The sequence below is a fragment of the Myotis brandtii genome, unplaced genomic scaffold, assembly GCF_000412655.1.
Source record: "Myotis brandtii unplaced genomic scaffold, ASM41265v1 scaffold18, whole genome shotgun sequence".
NCBI lineage: Eukaryota > Metazoa > Chordata > Mammalia > Chiroptera > Vespertilionidae > Myotis > Myotis brandtii.
The window spans coordinates 8,070,353-8,091,795 of NW_005356674.1; the positions used below are offsets into that span (position 1 = coordinate 8,070,353).

General features: G+C 42.1%; 1 protein-coding gene across 6 annotated transcripts in view; it reads left to right on the forward strand.

Moving 5' to 3' along the window:
- OXNAD1 (oxidoreductase NAD-binding domain containing 1) overlaps positions 1–13,293 on the forward strand; it is a 33,357-nt gene extending 20,064 nt beyond the window's left edge. For 4 of the 6 annotated variants that reach the window (XM_014537557.1, XM_014537556.1, XM_014537560.1 and 1 more), the window contains exons 6-10: positions 4,329–4,470; positions 10,701–10,943; positions 11,952–12,060; positions 12,292–12,375; positions 12,732–13,293. In XM_014537557.1, the coding sequence (XP_014393043.1) occupies positions 4,329–4,470; positions 10,701–10,943; positions 11,952–12,060; positions 12,292–12,375; positions 12,732–12,886 (733 nt within the window). In that variant the 3' untranslated portion in view covers positions 12,887–13,293. The remainder of the gene's footprint in view (positions 1–4,328; positions 4,471–10,700; positions 10,944–11,951; positions 12,061–12,291; positions 12,376–12,731) is intronic. The other 2 variants (XM_005863627.2, XM_005863626.2) reach the window with 1 other exon arrangement.
- The last annotated feature ends 8,150 nt before the right edge of the window (positions 13,294–21,443 follow it).

Below are 21,443 nucleotides of genomic sequence, written 5' to 3' on the forward strand. Positions count from 1 at the left end.
ATATATATATATAGAAATACTTTCCATTGTGATCTCAAGATAAAATTATTGAGGGTGTTATATATCCCATATCAGTGAATGGATTTAGTCAGGTTACTGATGTTAGGACTGGTTTTAGTATGTGGCTGATAGATTCTGGCTTCGGAGGTCATCTCTGGCTGGTTAGCCACAACCCTTTCCCTGCCAGGTGTCACTCAGCACTCATTCCTGGCGCCTGGATCCTCCTCTTTTAAAAGATTGCTCCCTTGGCACTAATAGATGGCATGGCTGTAGGGACTGTGAATTCCTTTGACTTCATGGGGACAGCATAGCCTTTTGCAGATTTTGTCATAGCTCATTTAATTGCATTTATTTGTTAACTTTCCTATCATTAGGGGTTTATTGAGGGCAGGAACCAAGACATCCTTGCATCTTGACATCCACCGTGAACCACAGCACTTGTACATGGTAGGCAGGTTCCGTCTGCAGTGTTTGCAAGGAAGGGTGAGGGGTTCTGAGGACCATTGCTGAGGGCAGTTTGGGTTCTGGTTTGCATGCTTGGTGTGTGCCGGGCACTGGGACTGCGGCTGGCCAGGACAGGGCTGCCTGGACAGTTGGATGTGGATATGTGTGGTTCGCTACGGAATCGGGCCCTTTCTCTCAGTTCTTCATATACTCACACATCTGGAGGTACGGTAGGTGGAGGTGCAGTAGGTGCCTCATCTCAGCTCCAAGAGTGCTAATCATGCAAAGGGATTACTGTGTGTATGTGTTTCAGACACTTTCTTGGACAGAGGTTTTATTAAATATGTATTGTACATATTTTCTTAAATCCATTCAGGTGAGGTTTTTATGTCATTTGAATTCTTCTGTAGCATTTAATGGAGTCCTTCTTTCTAAAGGTGTCAGTCTTTCCAGAGTTTCTAGAGAAGAGGGATTTCCTTTCACTCACCTGAGAATGGTCTTTAGCAACACCAAGCAGCAGAGGGCGCTATAATTCAGGCGATGAAGCCGCAAAAGTAGCTCATTGATGTATTTATTTTTTTAAACATGGAAGGTGCTTTATACCTTCTCTGAGAAAGCATATAGCATCTGTGTTAATAAGTGTTAACTATAGTTTTTAAAAATTGCATCTTGCCTGAAATGAAAGGGAAATTAAGGCATTCATGGGAAATGGTCAATTAAATATAGGCGAAAGTAAGCTAGGGACCTTTTCTGGAGTACTTCCAGTCCAGAACTGGTTTTTAAAGACTATAAAAAATGACCGGATATTTAAGGTCATAGAGCAAAAGAGAACATCTTTTAAGGTCATAGATCAAATCAGTAGAGAACATTGTGTGCTTTTTGTGTAAGTCTACTGGTAGGAAAACAGCTGGGGAAAATGATACTATTGCTCTGTGATGGCTGAGAAACATCAAGATTGGATGTTTACGTTTCCTAGACATGGAGATGAGAATCTTTTGTGGTCCCAGATTCCAATAAATTTTTCTTTTCTTGGTATGTGACTAGGTCTGTTGCATTTCTTAGACCCCACCCAAAAAGGGTTCCTGTGGCATAGAATTCCTGAAGGCTGGAAACTTCCAGGAGTCCTAGCCTATAGGAATGTGGTCAGAAGAAAATATTTCAAATATGAGACTTCCACAGCTTAGAAGGCCATATCAACCTGTTCAGTTTGTCAAATACCAGTGAAAGAATTTCCGTTGCTTTTCTTTTCACCTTTTAAAATTGTTTGAGATACACTTTACAAATCATAAAATTTACCCATTTAAAGTATAAAATCTAGCCACTTAAAATGGTTTTTACTATATTCACAGAATTGTAAAACCATTGGCACAATCAAATTAGAACATTCTCATCATCCCCAAAAGAAACCCTATGCCAGTTATCATTGACTCCCATCCTCCTTAGACAACTACTATCTATTTTGTGTATATATGTGTTTGCCTATTCTGGATATTTCATACCAATGGAATTATGCAATATGTGGTTTTTTCTATGATTGGCTTCTTTCACTTACCATATAATTTCCAGTGTTCATCTATGTTGTAGCATGTATTATTACTTCATTCCATTGTATGGTTATAATTTATTTTGTTTATATATTCATCAGTTGATGAACATTTAGATTGTTTTCACTTTTAGGCTATTATCAATAATGCTACTATGAATATTCATGTGCATGTTTTGAGTGGACATATGTTTTCATTTCTCTTGGATATATACCTAGGAGTGGAATTGTTGATAGTATGATAATTCAGACATTTTCAGGCATTGCCAAACTGTTTTCCAAAGTGGCTGTGCCATTTTGCAGTCCTACCAATTTCTCTAGATCCTCACTAATGTACAAGGCTTCCAATTTCCTCACTAACACTGCTGTTGTCTGTTTGATTCGCCATCCATCCCAGTGAGTGTGAAGTGTTAGTTCATTGTAATTTTGATTTGCATTTCCCTAATAACTTAAAATGTTCATGTGTTTATTAGTCATTTTATATATCTTCTTTGGAGAAATGTTCATACAAATCCTTTGCGCATTTTTTATTTGAGTTGTCTTTTTTTTTATTGAGTTATAAGAATTATTTACATATTCTGTATACAAATCCCTTATCAGATGTATGATTTGAAAATATTTTTTCCTATTCTGTCAGTTGTCTTTTAATTTTCTTGTTGGGATCATTTATAGCACAATGTTTTTAATTTTGATGCAGTTTAGTTTATTTTTTTCTTTGATCTTTGTATTTTGGTGTCTAGGTAACTGTTGCCATGAAGAGTTACTCCTGTGTAAGTCTTCTAAGAGTTTATAATTTTAGCCCTTACATTTAAGTCTGTGAGCCATTTTGAGTTAACTTTTGTATATGGTGTGAAGTAGGGATCAAACGTTGTTCTTTTTATATATGGATATTCACTTGTCCCAGCACCATTTATTGAAAGGCTATTCTTTTGCCTTCGAATTGTGTTGGTACCCTTGTTGAAAATTAACTGACCATAAACTTAAGTGTTTATTTCTGGACTCTTAGTCCTTTTTCATTGATCTATAAGCCTGTTCTTATGCCAGTATCACAGTGTCTTCATTAATGTAGCTTTAATAGTAAGTTTTGATGATTCTGGGTTCCTTGAATTTCCATATTAATTTTATGATCAACTTATCAATTTCTGCAAAGAAACCAGTTGGGTTTTGATAGATAATGCATTGAATCTAGAGATCAATTTGGGGAATATTGCTATCTTAACATATAAAGTCTCAATCTATGAACATGAGATGTCTTCCCATTTATTTAGATCTTTGATTTTTTTTCAACAAGGTTTGGTGGTTTTCATTATACAAGTCTTGTGCTGCTTTTGTTAAATTTATTCCTAATTATTTTATTCTTTTTTATTCTATTACAAATATAATTATTTTTCTTAAACTCACATTTAGATTGTTCATTGCTGGTTTATAGAAATACAATAGATTTTGTCATTGATTTTGTATCCTGCAACCTTATTTGACCTGTTACTTAGTTTTATTATCTTCATAGTAAATTCTTAGGACTTTCTATATACAACATCATGTCATCTGCAACTTCTTTCTCTCCTGTCTGGATGCTTTTTATTTCATTTTCTTGCTTAATTGCCTTGGTTAGAACCTCTAGTACAATGTTGAATAGAAGTGATAGGAGCAGACATCCATGTCTTGTTTCCGTTCTTGGGGGTGCGGCGGGGACAGACTTTCAGCCTTTTACCATCAAATATGGTGTTAGCTATGGATATTTTGTAGCTGCCTTTTATCAAGCTGAGTAAGTTCCCATTTATTCCTAGTTTGTTGAGTATTTTTATTATCTAAGGATGTTGAATTTTTTCAAATGCCTTTTCTGCATCTGTTGAGACTCTCCTTTATTAAGTGGTGTATTTCATTGGTTGATTTTCAGATGTAAACCTACCTTATATTCTAGGGATTTTTGTATTTGTATTCACAAGGAATATTGATCTATAGTTTCCCTCCATGTGATACTTTTCTCTGGTTTTGGTATCATGGTAAAAGAATGAGTTGGGAAGTGGTCTTTTCTTATTTTTTGGAAGAGTTTGTGAAAGATTAGTATTAATTATTCTTTAAATGCTTGGTAGAATTCATGAGTGATAACCCCAGAACCTACCCTTTTCTTTGTGGAAAGTTTTAAAATTAGTCATTCAATTAATTTGTTATGGGTCTATTCAGATTTTCTGTTTATTTTTTTAGTCTAATTTGGTAGTTTTGTGTCTTTTTGTTTCTTGTTTTTTTCTTAGTCTAGCTAAAAGTTTGTCAGTTTTGTTCACCTTGCTCCCCACTTTTAAAATTGCTTCAACAGCAATAATTTATTTTCCTTTCCTTTTAGGATTGATTTCTTTATCCCAGGAGTCTCTGTGGTTGGTGGGTTCTCAATATGCTCCAGCCCCCGACTGCTAGAACAGGAGAGAGTAATAGAATTGGCAGTGAAATATACGAACCACCCTCCTGCTGTCTGGATTCACAAACAGGTGAGCAGATCTCTGTTTAAACCTGCAGATTAGGGCATCTCTGCCTTCCACAGTTTGTGTTCAGCTCACTTAATCTAAGAAAACTAGACTTGTGTGAGGAGGGTACATGCTCACAAAGAGCTCCTTTGCATCCTGAATTCAGGCTCCAAAAGTCCAAAGAAGCAGAGTCTTTTTGGTGCATTAAATATGACTCGAAGATACTTTGGGATCTGGAAATATCTTCTGAGACACCAAACAGTATTTAGTTGAATACTACCATAGGAGTAAAGCATTTTGCTTTATATGTAAGGTTGTGAAAATTGGCTCTTTGTATGTCTTGTAAATTTTAAATCTACACATCACATTATTTTGTCCTAATAATCCTAAATAAAAGGGAATTAAACTACCATTCTGTCATCATTTGGAGGGAACATGTCCCTGATCACATACTGCTCAGGCCAGAGCTGAGCACGCTAAATCTGTGGGGTCAGTTCCTCTCCATGGCAGGCTCTAGAGGGCTCGTCACATGGGGTTCTGAGAGGGAATCCATGTTGGCTGCTAATAACTCGTGCTTCCTCACGGGACTCAAACACAGCCTACATAAGCGGCATGTTTATTCCCTGCTAGAAGTCTGATAACAAGAAGGGGCTCAAGCAGGTCAGTTATTAGTCTTCTTAGGTTTTGAACCTTGTGCTTTTTTCACTGCCATCACCTTCACTTCTCAAGTGTGCCGACTTTATTTACCAACAGCCCATCCCATCCCAGGCATTCTCTTAATCCCCTTTACCAAGAAGGTGTACCAGTACAAATATTGTATATATTTTTAAAATTTATATCAAGGGGCAAAGGAACTTGAATAAAACAGTTTTGAAAAAGACAACTAAAATGGGAGGAATCATATTACTCAAATTTAAGATTAAATAAAGCTACAGTAATCAAAACAGTGTGGTATTGGTATAGGGATAGACACAAAGCTCAATGGAACAGAATAAAAAGTTCAGAAATAGGCTGATATACATATGGCCACTTAGTTTTTTTTCATTGATTTTTATTTTTAGAGAGAGTGGAAGGGAGGGGGCAGAGAGAGAGAGCGGAGAGAGAGAGAGAGAGAAACATTAGTGTAAGAGACACATCAATTGGTTGCCTCCCACACGTGCCCCCATCAGGACTGAGAATCGAACCTGCAACCCAGGTACATACCCTTGATTGGGAATGAAACACACAACCTGTTGGTGAATGGCCTGACACTCTAACCACTGAGCAATGCCAGCCAGGGCTGGCCACTTGATTTTTGACAAAGGTGTTAAAGAAATTCAATGGAGAAAGGATAACCTTTTCAACAAATAGTGTTGGAACAATTGCCTATCCATACCCAAAAACAGAACCTCTCATACTTTGTATTTAAGATTAAATTAAAATAGGTTATAGATCTAAGTATAAAACATGAAACTATATGTTTTAGAAGAAAGCATAGGAAATATTCAAAACTTGAGGGTGGGCAAAGATTTCTTAGACATGACACCAAAAAAGCAAGATCCATAAAAGTTTGATAGATAGACTTAATTAAAATTTAAAACTTTTTAATGCAAAAGACACTATTTACAATTTTTTACAAATAAGCTGAAAAGTAGGAGAAAGTGTTTGCATTTTAGATATCCAGCAAAGGACTTGTATCCAGAATTTATAAAGAACTCTCAAAAATCAGCCAAAACAACAAGCATAATTTAAGAATGGTCAAAGGATTGAAGAGACACTTTATTAAAAAGGATATAAGGATGGCAAATAAGCAGTGAAAAGATGTTTAACATCTCTAAACATTAATTATTAGGGAAATGCAGAGTAAAACCATAGTAGTGGGATATCTCTTCAGACCTATTAGAATGACTCAAATGGAAAATATTGATAATGCCAAGTGCTGACAAGGTTGCAGAGCAACTGTAACTATGATATTGCTAACAGGAATGCAAAGTTCTATAGCCATTCTGGAAAGCATTTTGGCATTTTTGTATGAAATTAAATACACACTTACCTTAGGGCCCAGCAATACCAATACTAGAGAGATGAAGGCACTGTTCATATTAAAGCCTGTACATGAATGTTTATAGCAGTTCTGTTCATAATTATCACCAACTGGAAACACCCCAAATGACCCACAGTAGGTGAGTGGGTAAGCACACTGTGATGCTGTATTGTTATTCAGCAGTAAAGGCAGAGGGACTGTTTATTGATGGCACACAACAACTTGGGTGAATCTCAGAGGCATTGTGGTCAATGAAAGAAGCCAGTCTCAAAGATTATGTACTGTATAATCCCATTTATGTCACATTCTGGAAAACAAAAATACAATGACGGAAAACAGATCAGTAGTTGACAAGAGTGAGGGGTGGGGAAGGGGGTGAGCATAAAAGGATAGCACAAGGGAGTGTTTTGGGCTTGAGGGAGCTGTTTTAGATCTTGATTCTGGTGGTAGTTACACAGTTCTGTGTATGTATGAAAATTCATAGAACTGTGCACCCAAAAAAATTTCCCTGTAAAATAATTTAAACAATAAAGATTTTTAAATCTGTGGGGGCATAAAAGTATATGGCCTTCCTATGGTTTACATGTCCAGTTGTCTGTTCAGAATAACCCCTAGCTGCTTGCCTTAGCATTTCCATCGTAAACGTATCCTGCCACATTTGTCCTCTGTCCTGAGTCCTCTCTTCGGTGTGACCTCAGCTGCATCATTCCTTTTTAGATTCTCTATCCATTATTATCTCTAGGCTACATCCTGAGTTTCTATAATATGCTGCAGGGATGGGGCCAGCAAGTTGTTCACGTGCCCCACGCTCACTGTTAAAATGAGCCCAGCCATCCCGGCTCCTAGTGCCAGGAGCTCCGGTTGTCAGCCTCCCACGTGACCTGACCTGGTCCTGGTCCATAACTCCCCGCTTGGTTTCATGCCTCATTGGCATTTCAATGAAGAAACTTATTCTTAGAGGCTATAGAAAATCTCCGAGTGGCATTGCTTGAATGCACATCCTAATTGTAGTGCTTGTTCCACTCTGCCCAGTGGGAGCTGCAAACGGCCTTTATGAAGTCAGATTTTTCTTGGAACCAGTCTCAGGTGCCTATATCCCTCCTGAGAATTTGTCTTATTAAGCTATTCAAGTGGACAATGGAGGCACGTGAGTGTCTGGGTGGCAGCAGGCTGCTCTGTTGGGACATGGAATAAAGTGCCATAAATGTCTTCCTTTATTTTATCTGTTTTGGCTCAAACTCCTGGCAGGGTAAAGGGTTCTAGACAGCTATTGTGTGTCTGCTCCCGTAGCTGTGGAAGAGTTGTTTGTTTCACAAGTAGAAAATCTATACCCAGATTAGATACATTGCTATGTAATTGAAGGTAATATCCTTTTACTCACTTCCATATTGTGCTGTACAGACTGCGAGTCTTGTGCTCATGCTACCCTGGCAGTTTTTATTGATCAACAAAAGACAAAGATGGCTTTGATTCTTTCCAGATGCTAGCAAATTAGAAGATAGATCTCCTGAAGATTATTTTGTCACTAAAGAGACAAAGTCTTCTTGAGTATTATCTTTCCCTGGGGCGCGGTTTCTTGGCAACTTTAGGGTTGAAAATACTGTGGTTTCTAAAAACAGTAACCTGAAGGCTTTGTTTGTTGTCATTACTAAGCATGTTGGAGATGACCACAGGAGAAAATCATTTCTTAGTCTCTTTTACTCTTAGAGTCTTAGAGATAAAGAGATAAACAAAGCAAACAAGAGGGGGAAGCGCGGTGCAGAGAGATTAAATTCATTGTCATTGTTAGGCAGAGACTCTTGTATCATAAATTCTGTTTTCAAGACTTGAAAGGAAGGAGTATTTTAAAGCACTTTGGTAGCCAGTCTAGTGACTCTTACATTTTAGTACTACTTACAGAATGCCCCCTTGCTGCTAATTCCTTTTGTCAAAAATGGAAACCACTTACGTCCTTATGTAAAACTCTCCGACGTATTTAAAATAGTTCAAGTGGGTTTTCTTTTTCCCTTAGAGAAAGAATTTCCATTCATTTAACACTTCTTTACCAAGGGACCTTCTTTGTGAAATTCAAATAATTTTTCATTTTTTCTTAGATTTTCTCTTAAGATTTTTTCTGTAACTTGTGGAGCCCCAAATTAAATGGATGTCAAAAAGGATTGCCTGTCATGCATGGTGCCAAGGTGTGAGTGCTCAAGGTTTGGTCTTCAGAAAGCATGTGGTACATTATTACTTCTGAGGAGGGAGTTCATTTAGTTGATTTATGTCAGGAGCATGTAATGGAACACACCTATTCTCAATACAAATTTCTTAGTTTTAGGTTCTGTTTCTTAGTGACAGGAAAGAAGGAAGCTGGCACCCCCGTGCTTTTTCTCAGCCACAGTGACCCCAGCATCCTCTTCTGTGGAGCTTAATTCCAACAGGGAGTGTCCCCAGTGTGTCATGTAATGCCCCCCACAGCCCTGAGGGTGAGCAGGCCCACTGCTGGGACCCATTTTCCAGATGCGGCTCAGAGAAGTAAAGGGACTGGCTGGGTTGCATAGGGGCAGTGATTGAGTCTTCTAACGCCTAGGTTACTGCGTTTCCCCCTAAACTAGGTGTTCTCAACCCTGTCATGTCCAGTGGCCCCTTTCTAGAACTACCCTGAAATGAAATCCAAAGCTAATGTAGTTAACATAATTTTTTTAACATACTTCTCCAAGGGTGATACAAAGGAGAAATAAAGGAAAGTGATTAATAACCAAATACTTTATTTCAGTATGTAAATGCTTGGGCATATTTAGAGCTAAGAGATAGAATGAAGTTGTCAGACAGCTGTCCCTCAATGTAGAATCACATGAATACACTGTCTGCAAGTGCAAGTGTGCAGGTTGTATGTTGACAGGACCACACACGTTACCAACTGTGATGCAGTTTTCCAGAAAAGTGAATGAACATACTTAGTAATGGTCTGCACACAACAAAATACAGTCTACACAGTGGTTAGATTCTCGAAAACTCCACTGTAGTACTGTTAGACTATGTTAGATCCATGCGAAAAATAAAAATCTTCTAGTTTTTTTTGTAGAATGAGTTAGTGGTTAGATTCTCGAAAACTCAGACTATGTTAGATCCGTGCAAAAAATAAAAATCTTCTAGTTTTTTTTGTAGAATGAGTTAGAGTCTAATCTCAGGTCATTAGAAACCCGTTTTCACCTATGCATGCATGGCCCACGGGCCATTCGGAAGTCTGGCGGGCAGTCCTGTGCATTGCAGGTAATGATGTGCTACTAAACTGGCATTCTGAGTAAGAAAGCTCTGATTTGTAGCCTTTGCTTATTTCTGTGCTGTAAACATTCCCACAGTGGCTGATCTCAAACTAGCAGTAGGTACTCGCTCACAGAATTCCTGCACATTCTACCATCGGCTTAGGAGGAGCCAGCGCCAGAACACCGCTAACTGCACAGGACATAGCACCTCTCACCCTGCCCCTGAGTGCCAGTTGGGTTCTCCAAATCATTGTGACAATAAAGAAATGTCACTACAGGTCTCCAAAACATCCCCCTCAGAGCAGTCTCGCCTCTGGAGAACCAGGGCATTCAGCTCTGAGTCTGGTGTGACTTCACGGAGCAGTAGGTGCTTTATGTGTGTGTGCGGGGGCGGGGGGGAGGGCGGGGGTGGTACTCACTCTATGGTGTGAAGCCTCAGGCTTCCTGTTCGCACTGCTCCAGGGAGAAAGGAACAGTCTGAACAGTACTACAGTGGTGGCCACTGGCTTCAGTCTGTGGAGCAGGCCTGGCTGTGCCCTGCTGGCGACTAGAAGGAAGCCCCCGGTGCCCACACTTCTCAGCGCCAGTGGGTCCAGGGCAGCCACAGTCAGTGACACTTGCCAGTCCAGCCTCTCGGCTCCATGGCTTTGATCAGAACAGAAGTGCCACTCAGAAAAGGAAACTCATACTTCAGAGGTGTCCCTGTGCCTCTTTTCACAACCCAGGCCCTCACCTACATAGTTAACAAATGGCGGAGTTATTCAAGCGAATCCAGCTGTGAGTATGGGTCCCACAGGCAGAGGAGCAAATTGCCTGTGTCGTGGGCAAATGGAATCAACTCACAGGGCCCTGGGAAACTTGAGAGCAAGCTGGAAAAATAGTCCTAAATACAGATAGACACGCCAGAGGTAGACACAGTTCCCTAGGGAAGAACGTTTGGTTTTAGACCTGTGCTAAGGCCTCAGGATCTTTCCTTTCCTGCCTAGTGCGCACTTGACTCTGAAGTGGCCGTGAGAGTGGGTGGAGAGTTCTTCTTTGACCCTCAGCCTGCGGACGCCTCTAGGAACCTCGTGTTGATCGCAGGAGGAGTCGGAATTAACCCTCTGCTTTCCATCCTGCGGCACGCGGCCGATCTCCACAGAGAACGGGCAAACCAAGGAAGTGGATATGAGATAGGGACAATAAGACTCTTCTACAGCGCAAAAAACACCAGCGAACTCCTGTTTAAGGTAAGGGGAAATGTACGTTCCATAGCTTGCTGGGAGCAGACGTGTCATGATACTAATTGTCCACGGAACTTGCCTCTCTCACTCAGAGTTCTGTTTTCTCTGCAGCAGTTCAAACAAAAGGCCTGACAAATTTATTTTTTAATCCTCACCCGAGGATATTTTTCCATTGATTTTTAGAGAGAGGGAAAGACGGAGAGAAATATCTATGTGAGAAAAACACATTGATTGGTTGCCTCCTGCACGAGTCCTAACCGAGGTACTTGCCCTTGACTGGAATCGAACCCGGGACCCTTCGGTCTGCAGGCCGACACTCTATCCACTGAGTCAAACTGGCTAGGGCGGCCTGACAAATCTTAATCTGACCTTCAAATGAGAATTAGCCAACACATCTTACCAGGACAATTACAACCGCTGGTGTTGAGGAGGCTCCCAGGGGCGTGATGGGATAAGGGCAGGTCCGGTGGGCTTGCATTTGAAGGTGGGTGGACAGAAAAGTTGCCATGGACCTGGGGCTGTAAAGAGTCAGGAGAAGCACAAGTGGGCTCCTGTGTTTCAAGAGGAGGTGAGAAGTGTGTGCTTGGGACCCAGCTGGGTACATGAAACCCCCATCAGCTGCATCTGTGGAAACTAAGTACATTTGATGGAGAAGGCTTTCACCGGATTGCTTTGCAGCTGCAAGGATGAACAAAAGAACAGTAACAGTTAAAAAGACAGAACTGTGGTCAGTGAAACTGCTGCTTAATTGCCCAGGCTTGAGAAAAAGGAAAAAGAATAAACTCCCGGAGAGTTCGTAATATGCTTGTTAGCATATTCAGATTTCAATTAAAGCCAAATAGCCTCAGTACTCTGAGAGCTCTGGCCTGCTCGGCTGCAAACAATATCTCCGTAAGTGGAGAGCAAGAGCACAGACGTGTGCTGCATGGGAGGCGAGGCTCGGCGTCAGTGGTTGTGCACATCTGTTTTGATTTTTTAAAATTGTAGTGTGACCAAATATGTTTGACATTCCAGAAAAATATCCTCGATTTAGTAAATGAATTTCCTGAGAAGATTGCATGCAGTTTGCATGTTACAAAGCAGACTACACCAATCAGTGCAGAACTCAAGCCATACATCACGGGTGAGTCCCCTAAAGATGTTTTGACTGTCTCCCCATAGTAAAGTGGTGGACATGCCAGTTGGTTGAGTGTAGATGCTTTATTGTTTGGACTTGCTGGCTGGGAATGTCACTACCTGGGGAATAGAGAGGTGATTCATCATGGAAAAATAAGGAGAGATTAAGTTGGATTTATTTATTATATACTGTGTTCCTACGGCCCATATTAAAAATTTATTCTCCACATTTTTTTAGGGGACCTTTGCATCATCACTGTAGCATGCATGCAAAGAATTTATATTCCAGCCTCGGCTGAACTGATGCCATTTGCCATTAATGGTAATTTAAATTACTCGTGGTTTCCCCTGCCTGGAAGGATTTTTCACAAAACAGTTTCTTTACTGCTAAAGGCACTTTTGAATCTCTCCCAAAGAGCAGTAAGTTCACTGCCCGTGTCTGAGAGCGCATTGCGATTGGCTTCCCACTTTACTTGCCATAAGTGTAGGAAACCGGAGATGCACTTTGCTGGGGCCTGGCCCAGGTGCCAGCAGGAGCCATCGTGTGAATGACTCAAGACTGGGCTCACTAAGCTCCAGTTACTGAAAATAAACACTGTTGCTGCATTGTGGTTAGTCCTTCTCCTTTCAATACAAACATGTCTGGCTTAATTTGGTGTTTATTCTGTTTCTTGGTAGAAGGAAGAATAACGGAGAAGGAGATAAGAGAGCACATTTCAAGAGAGACTTTGTTCTACATTTGTGGCCCACCTCCAATGACAGACTTTTTCTCCAAGCAACTAGAAAACAGCCATGTTCCCAAAGAACACATCTGCTTTGAGAAGTGGTGGTAGTGAGCAGGCAAAGGTAGAAAGGAGAGGGTTGTGGGATTTACCCGGGACACGATTTGAGGCAAGACGAAGTTACCTCCACTCCATCTTTTCTTAAGGCTGTGGGCAGAGTGACCTGCTGGAGCAGAAAAGAAAAAACAGCTGACAAGACTTAAATGATCAACTTCTGGCAAAGACTTCATTGAACTATTTTTTACTGTATTGACTTTCTTTTATTAGTAACTGTTTGATTATCTCATGATGTACCTTGAATTGATTTCCTTTCCCCTGAGGGAAAAAGAAGACATATACTTACATTTAATCATAAGAAAATGAGGTTTTGTGTGTGAAATGTAGGCTATCTTTAAATTATTTGACAGCAGCCTATATATCTTATATTCAATAAACTTATAATTTAAACACATTCTTAATCCTGTTTCTCTGAAAATCCTTTATACTCAATGTCCTAGTTGACCTTCCCATGGCCCGCAGCCCTGCTTCCTCAGACCATCCAAGCCGGGTTTGGAAACAGAATATTGTTAGGGAAACTGCTTTAAGGAATTGAACAGCCAGCAGATTTGCTTAATGTGAATGAATATCCGAAGTGTTTATCCTGACTGATTGTTAGTTTCTTCTCAAATGAAACCCTTTCTGTGTTCAGTGTCCTGGCTGCCCGCCTTAGCGCCGTGTGTAGAGGCAGCTTCTTGCTGGGACAAAGGCCTTGGGGACCGCTGTGTTCCATGTGGAATCTGCCTTCGTTGGCCGGGCTGGCTGGCTATAGTCATGTGCTTAGGATTGATTAGGGGGGTATAGAGCCGTTTCCAAATCCCACTTCTCTGCCTTTTATTTCATCCCTTTGCCAGGGCCGTCTCTGGAAGCAGCAGCTCCTCAACACATACTTGTTGAGTGACTGAAAGAAGCAACTCACATCTGACTTCTCACTAAGCCCAGGTGGGGAGGCAGTCCCAGGACGGGGAGAGGGAGAGGGAATGGTGCAGCCTCGTTCCAAGGCTGGCCTGGTGAAACTGCTAGAAAGCAGACTGTGGTTCTTATCCTTGTTTAGATTTTTTAAAATCCAAAAGAAATCCATGGGCCGGGGCCAGGCCACCCTTTCTGAGACAAGCAGTCTGGGGCGAAGGCTGCCTGCTGGGAGAGCGCTGAGGACACAGAGTCTGGGAAGGACACTCAGTGCGGGAAACCCAGGAGCTGCAGCCGAGAGAGTCCGTGCCTGGGCTGATGGAAAGCAGGTGCCCTCTCATCTCTGGCCACAGCCTCCCAGGGACCGAGGGCTGAAACAGCCGTGATTTACGGGCTGACGATGGCTGGCGTCACCAGTCTAGCCTCCACCCTGTTTTGAATTTTGTCAAGTTTTTTTTTAAAAATATATTTTATTGATTTTTTACAGAGAGGAAAGGAGAGGGACAGAGAGTCAGAAACATCGATGAGAAACATCGATCAGCTGCCTCCTGCACACCTCCTACTGGGGATGTGCCCACAACCACGGTACATGCCCTTGACCGGAATCGAACCTGGGACCTTTCAGTCTGCAGGCCGATGCTCTATCCACTGAGCCAAACCGGCTAGGGCGAATTTTGTCAAGTTTTAAGCAGAGATCATTTGTCAACTACTTCCTTTTCCCCCCCACAATTACAGTTGACATTCAATATTATTTTATGTTAGTTTCAGGCATACAGCACAGTGGTGAGACATTTATATAATATACAAAGTAATCCCTCCAGGCAGTCTAGTACCCACCTGGCACCATGCATGGTTATTACAATATTATTGACTGTATTCCCTGTGCTGCACTTTCTATCCTGTGACTCTTTTGTAACTGCCAATTTGCACTTCTTAATCCCCTCACCCTTTTCCCCCAGCCCCGCTCCCATCTGGCAACCATCAGTTTGTTCTCTGTATTTATGAGTCTGTTTCTGTTTTGTTTGTTCATTTATTTTGTTTTTTAGATTCCACATATAAGTGCAACATATGGTATTTGTCTTTATCTGACTTATTTCATTTAGCATAATACCCTCTAGGTTCAATGCCAGATATGAATTCGGTGGAAGGAGAGGGGCCATTGACCTGATAGGAATATTAACATCCATCAAGGCAGAGATCGTCGGCATTTCAGAGATGAAGGGAATGTGAGAAGCTCTGGCCACTGTAAGGATTTCTGACGCAGCTAACCCCAAAGTGTCCAGGCCGAGGGCTGGGCTTTAGGGCTGAGTACTCGAGAGCACAGCAGCACAGCACAGTGAGATTCAGGGACATGGGAGCAGCAAGGGGCTCTTCTGCCAACTGGCAACAGCATCTGGCAGGGAGGAGACGCGAGGTATGGAGGAAATGGCTCCCCAGGCCTTCCTGTGTTGGGAGCGGAGGTGCAGGGTGAATATCTTCGTGTGGCGTGCGAGGAGTGCCACCCACTGCCTCCATCCACCCAACACCACAGCCTGTGCGCCTGCTGTTGTCATAGAGCGAGGGCCACCTGTCCTGGAGATCCCCGCTCTGCCCACCACCCTGCCAGTGACTCACCGTCACCATCTGTAAACCTCGGAGATGGGCCAGGTTGTGACCTTCGCACGGACTGTGGTTCCTTCTAGCTCTGTCATTTCTGGTGTTGAGAGCTGAACAGTATTTCTGGTCTGCTGGCCAAGAATGTCCTGTTGCCCTTGCCTACCAGGCCAGTCAAGATCTCTTTGGTACTCACACCGAGCTAACTCCAGCAGGGCGTCGTGGAAATTATAGTGTGGTGCCTGGGAATGTAGACTGGAGGGAGTCCTCGAGCCAGACTGCCTGGGTTCAAATCTCAGCTATGCCACTGACTAGGGAGATGACCTTGAGCAAGTCACTTAACTGCATCAGCCTGATCCATCCAGTATGAAGTTCTCTACCAACCTTTCACCTAATTATTTTAGTAGTTGTTGATCATTGCCTATACCTACCATTCATTAAGGATTAATTGTCCATTTCTATCATTTTCTTGCATCTATTCCCTGGGATTGTTCTATAAAGAACTTACCCTTATTCACTTTGCCCTGAAATAAGTATGAACAGAAAAGACAAGATCAATGCTTGATTCTCTCTCTTTTTTAAGTCAATTAGCCTACGATGAGTTGGTGCCCTAGCAACCTCCAAAGATAACTAGATTTTTTAAAGTATCATTATGGTATGAATTCATGGCTTTTTTTGTTTTGTTTTCATCCCTTTTGATAATTCAGCTTGTTTCAGGCTTCCTCTACCGTGTTAGTGATCTACACTAAGTTGTGGGAGCTGTTGGGGTTTGCGCCTCTTAGAGTTGCAAAAGGTGCTCTAATAAGCAGGAAGGAGGAAAAGAAGCTGCGGGTGGTTGAGGCAGCCACATGAAGGAAATGTGTCAAGGAAGAATGGTCAGCTGTGACGCGCTGCAGATGTGACAGGGAGATGAGTTCTGATGAGTTTGGTTTAGCAACTGGAAGGTCATTGGTGATCTTGACAAGGTGGTGATCGAGAGTGAAAACATTGGGGTGGCTTTAAGAAGAACTGGGAGGAAATAAATGGTAGTGAGTGAATATAGGTTATAGTTTCAAATAATTTTACTGTGAAGGGAAGGAAAAAAATGGGATGGTAAGTAGAAAAAGAAGTGTTAAAAACTCCATTTTTTAAATTCATTTTTAAAATTTTGTTTTGTTTTTAAAACTATTTTTGAAATAACTTTAGGTTTATTGAAGACTTGCAAAGAGAGAACAGGGTTCCCACCCATATACCCTTCACCCAGCTTTCTTAAATGTCGATATCTTATGTAACCCTGGTATATTTATGAAAACTAAGAAATGAACAGTACAGTTAAAATTGATGCAATACTATGAACTGAACCAGTTTTGTTTTGTTTTTGTTTTTTTAAAGACGAGAGAGGTAATCAACTGTATGAAAAACTATGAAAGAGGCATTCGGTGAGACTCCAGTTGGGGAGGAGAGGACTTCGGCTGGAGGATGATAAACCTATGAACGGTCATTTATCGAGCATCTGTGGTGCGCAGTCACTGTGCTAGAAATTGAAGGTAGGAAAGGATAAGACAAAGGTTATCTCGAGGAGCAAGTTAAATACTTTGGGGAACTATTTTTTCCTGAAGCTGCAAAGTGATAAAAGCTATCTTCTACGAAGAAGTATATTGAATACTGAGAACATTTCAACACAATTGAAAGTAAAAAACACTCTGGGGAAAATACGTAGTTTTGCAACGATCACTAGTTGAAAGGGAAGCTGAGGAAGATGGATGTCTGGGCGAGCCACTGAGTGCTGGCGGCCTACGAGCCGCAGGTGGGAGGGGCGGTGGGAAAGGCTGTTCTCATGCTCTGGAGACAGTGCTCGGGAGATTGTTATTCTGGGATACACAGCTGCAGGTGTGTATACATGCGTATGTGTAAGTACACATGTGTGTGCATGCAGTGATTGTCATTGGTACCCAATGTCATCGGCCTCTGCCTGAGGGTTTTTTATTTATTTATTTCTCTTTTTGAATGGAAAACAGCAATTTCCTTTATTCCTGGATATTGCAGATGATCATATGCTGATATTTTAACCCGAGAGCTGTTATTTCATTTTATTTTAAATGAAACTCAAAGGAGTAGACTGTTCTCATCTTAGAGAAATAGTGAGATTATTACTCTTTCCTAATATGCGCATACGCAGCGAGCGTGGTGATGCCATATAAAGATACCTCCTAACCCGCTGTCAAATCAAGGCATGCATTTTAAAGCGGTTTGTGCTCAGGAACGCAGACTTTCCTAGTTGTGGAGAGACATCTTGATCAGTCTGTTCTGAATTATTATAAGCCCTGCCGGTGCCCATTAGCCTAACCTGGTCTCTTCCATCTCATCCCCAAGTCCCATATTACTGTGCTTTGAGCCCACCAAAATTTTGTCTGTCCCTTTGTTCTTTTTCAATGACCTGATAAATGGGATTGTAAAAAATCAAATAATCTAAAAGCATGTACACTAAATGCTGAAGTCCTCCGTTCCTCCGCCCCACTCCCTCACCTAGGATGAACTTCTGTATAAAGAGCTTGCTAGGTATCCTTTTACACCAGGGGTGGGGATCGTCCGGCCCGTGGGCCGTATGAGGCCCGAGAAATCATTTGGTCTGGCCCTGCCAAGACATTAGGGCTGAGTTAATTAAATGTTTGACCAAATATAGCAGGCTAATTTTTAAGTTGATAATTTTGTATGGCCTGCGAATGATGTTATAAATATCCAAATGGCCTTGGCAGAAAAAGGTTAGACATTTACATTGTATTGATCTTGTACACATTGGACAGGTATGTGTGCTTGTGGACTTTACTCTTTAAACTCTCCAAATAATGTACCATCATGTACTTAACCACTTTTCTGTGATGGACATTTAGATTGTTCCTAGTTTGGGGATATTACAAACAGTATTGCAGCAAACACGCTTGTTCACATGCTTTTTATGCTGTATTCCTGTAGAGTTTCCAGAAGTGTCATTTCTAGAAATTGACTAGTATTGCCGCATTACCCTATAAAATGCCTAATCAATATGTATTCTAATAGAATATGAAAGTAATCATTTCCCCACCTTCTGGCAACATTAGAGATTTAAGTCCTGAAACTATTTTTCCTAATAGGTTGGGTGAAAAGATGATTTAAAAAAAAAATTAGTTTCCTGATTTCAACCTAGCATGTTTTTCTCCTAAAGTATTTTAGCCATTTCTCTTTCTTCTTTGGAGAAGGGTGTTTGTGCATTTTTATGTCCACTTTGATGTCTGGCTGATTTGATACTCTTTGTAGAATAGAATAAATGCTAATCCTTTGTTATGCATATTGCAAATATTTTTTCCCATTCTGTTACTTGTCACTGAATTCTGTTTGTTCTAACTTATACTGGAGTTTAAATTTATACATAATCCATTGTGTCAGTCTTTTCCCCTGGCTTTTATGGATATATTTTCTTTTGATATTTTTACAGGTCTTTTATCCATTGGGGATTTATTTTTGTGCTTTAATGGGGGATAGGGATCTGGCTTTTTGCACATGGCTCTGCCATTGCCTGACACTATTTATCAAATATGCCACACTTTCCCCAATGATTTGAAATGCCTCCTTCATCACATATTAAATTCTCACCTACGAGTGGATTTTTCCCCCTAGACTCTCTCCTCTGTCCCATAGGCCCCCTTATTTGTTGCAGTTCAGATATCACATTGTTTTAATTACTCTAGCTTTTTGGTATATTCTATATCTCTCCCCCACCCACCCACACACACACACATACACACTGTTTTTCACCTCCAGATTATTTAAACACAAACAGATCTTATGCATAGTGATATAACTTCACTTTCCCAGGGAAAGTTGGAAAGGAAAAGTGATATGAAATAGTTACTCTGGGGTTCCCTGCATTCATTGGTGATCAGGATTATTTTGGCTGGAGTACTGTTATCAACTGAACATTACAGCATTACTTGGCACTTGACAAGTACTGTGTTTTATCTCATTAAATGACTCCCCAACAATTGTGTGAAGTAGGCAGGGTGGTTGAACTGGTAGCTCCCGGCTTCCTGAAAAGGAGGAGTTTTTAGACAGTTATTAGGCATTTTGTGGATCCAGAAACTGGCGAGCTGGCTGGTTGGCTGGTTGTCCTTCCTTCCGAGATGATTTTCTTGTTATTTTCATTGAAAAATCAACAAGATATTAGGGACTCAGGACCGAAGGTTCACAAATACAGAGGCTCATTATAGGAAGCATTTTAACATTTTCCCTGATAAGTGAAATCTATTTCTTATCAACATTAAGCCTTTATATTATTTAGAGGCAGCAGGAAAAAAAACAGACCCATACTGAACTTAATGACCAGTGAGCAGCACAGTTAAATATTTTAGTGTAAAATTTACTGCATTATTTACAAGGTGAAAAACGTTTTTGTTTTTTTTTCTTTTTCACCAGTCAACCCCAATAGGACCTGTGTTTTTAAACCATCTCTGGCGTGAATGAATCCGTTAGCCTGTCTTCAAGGCAGGGTCCCCCGCTGACAGCCATGGCTCTGATGGCCAGCATCGCCATTAGGCATTGTTTTGGGGGCAGAACTCGGGTTCTGTTCCTTGGACCCAAGACAGACAGTTTCCTTTGTACAACCACACGCCGCTCCCGTGGCATCTCCCCACCAGCTGCTTCTGTTTCCCAACAACCCCCTCCAAAAATTAAAGACCTAGTTATTTGAGTCCTAAGGACGGAATCAAGACTTACGTTTCAGTGGTTTTGTAAAATAATGTTGAATTATTATTCAAGCCCTGAACATCAATCCATGAGACTGGTTCTAGAAGTTCCAGACAACGCGCCTGTTTCTGGCACAGCTGACAGGTTCAATATCTCCCTCATTCTCCAATCAATTGTCCACATTTGCTCCTGAATTACTATCAAATCTGCCCCCTTCTCTCCCTCTCCGCTGAGGTGCGAGCCACCAGCCCTCCCACGGGACTGAAGCGCTGGTCGCCGGACGTGCACCTCTGTGCCCTCTGTGGGTCTCTACACACCAACCTCTCCTTCAGCAACGGAGATCTTTTACAAAAACCTTATGTTATTTCCCTTTATAAAACGAATCAATGGCCTCCCACTACTTTTATTAGCAGGACTGGAATCCCCGCCATGGTCCCCAGGCCCTGCCGCATCTGGCCCAGTCTCCTCTCTGCTCCTCTCTGCTACTTTACTCCTGCCCCGCCATACACTCTGCAAAGCTGCCTTGATGGACATCTTCCAGTTACTTGAACATGATGAGCTTTCTTCAGATCCTTCCCTTTTCAATTCTCCTTCTTATCACCAACACTTCACATAGCTCTTCCTGTGTACTAGCCATTCTTTCAGCATCTTGCATATACTAACTCATTTAATTCTCACAACTATGATACCCATTTTACAGATGAGGCAACTGAGGCACTGAGGGAACAAGTAACTTGCCCAAAGCCACCTGTTAAGGGGTGGAGTCTGGGTTCTAGCTAAGGAGGCTGGTTCTTCCGTCTACGTGCCTGGCTGCAAGCACACTGCCTCCCTGTGGACTGCTCACCTGTGCCCCTCTCTCTGGGCTCAGCCTCACCTGACTCCCTCCACAAAGCCTTCCATGAGCAGGTTGCACCTCCCTGTTCTGTGCCGTCACGCACCCTGCACTTCTCCACAGCTCTTACTATAGTACTAGGGGCCCAGTGCACAAATTCATGCACCTTGAAAGGAACTGTGGGGCCGCAAGGCTGCAGTGGGCACAGGGGTGGGTCTCGGCCCATCCTCCCGCCGTGGCCTCCCTCCCCACTCCCCCCGTCCATCCCGGTCCCCTGTCTGCTGGCAGCCATGCTGATGGCGCCGGCACCACTCACACCCACTGATGGCGCAGAGCGATTGGGGCCCGCTGATGGCGCCGGCACCACTCACACCCACTGATGGTGCGGAGCGATTAGCGGGTGCGAGCGGGGCTGGCGTCATCAGCGGGTGCGAAAGGTGGCTGCCAGCCCCGATCACCCCTCAGGAGCAGGGACCAGCAGCGGGTGCGAGCGGGGCCGGCATCATCAGCGGGTGCGAAAGGTGGCTGCCAGCCCTGATC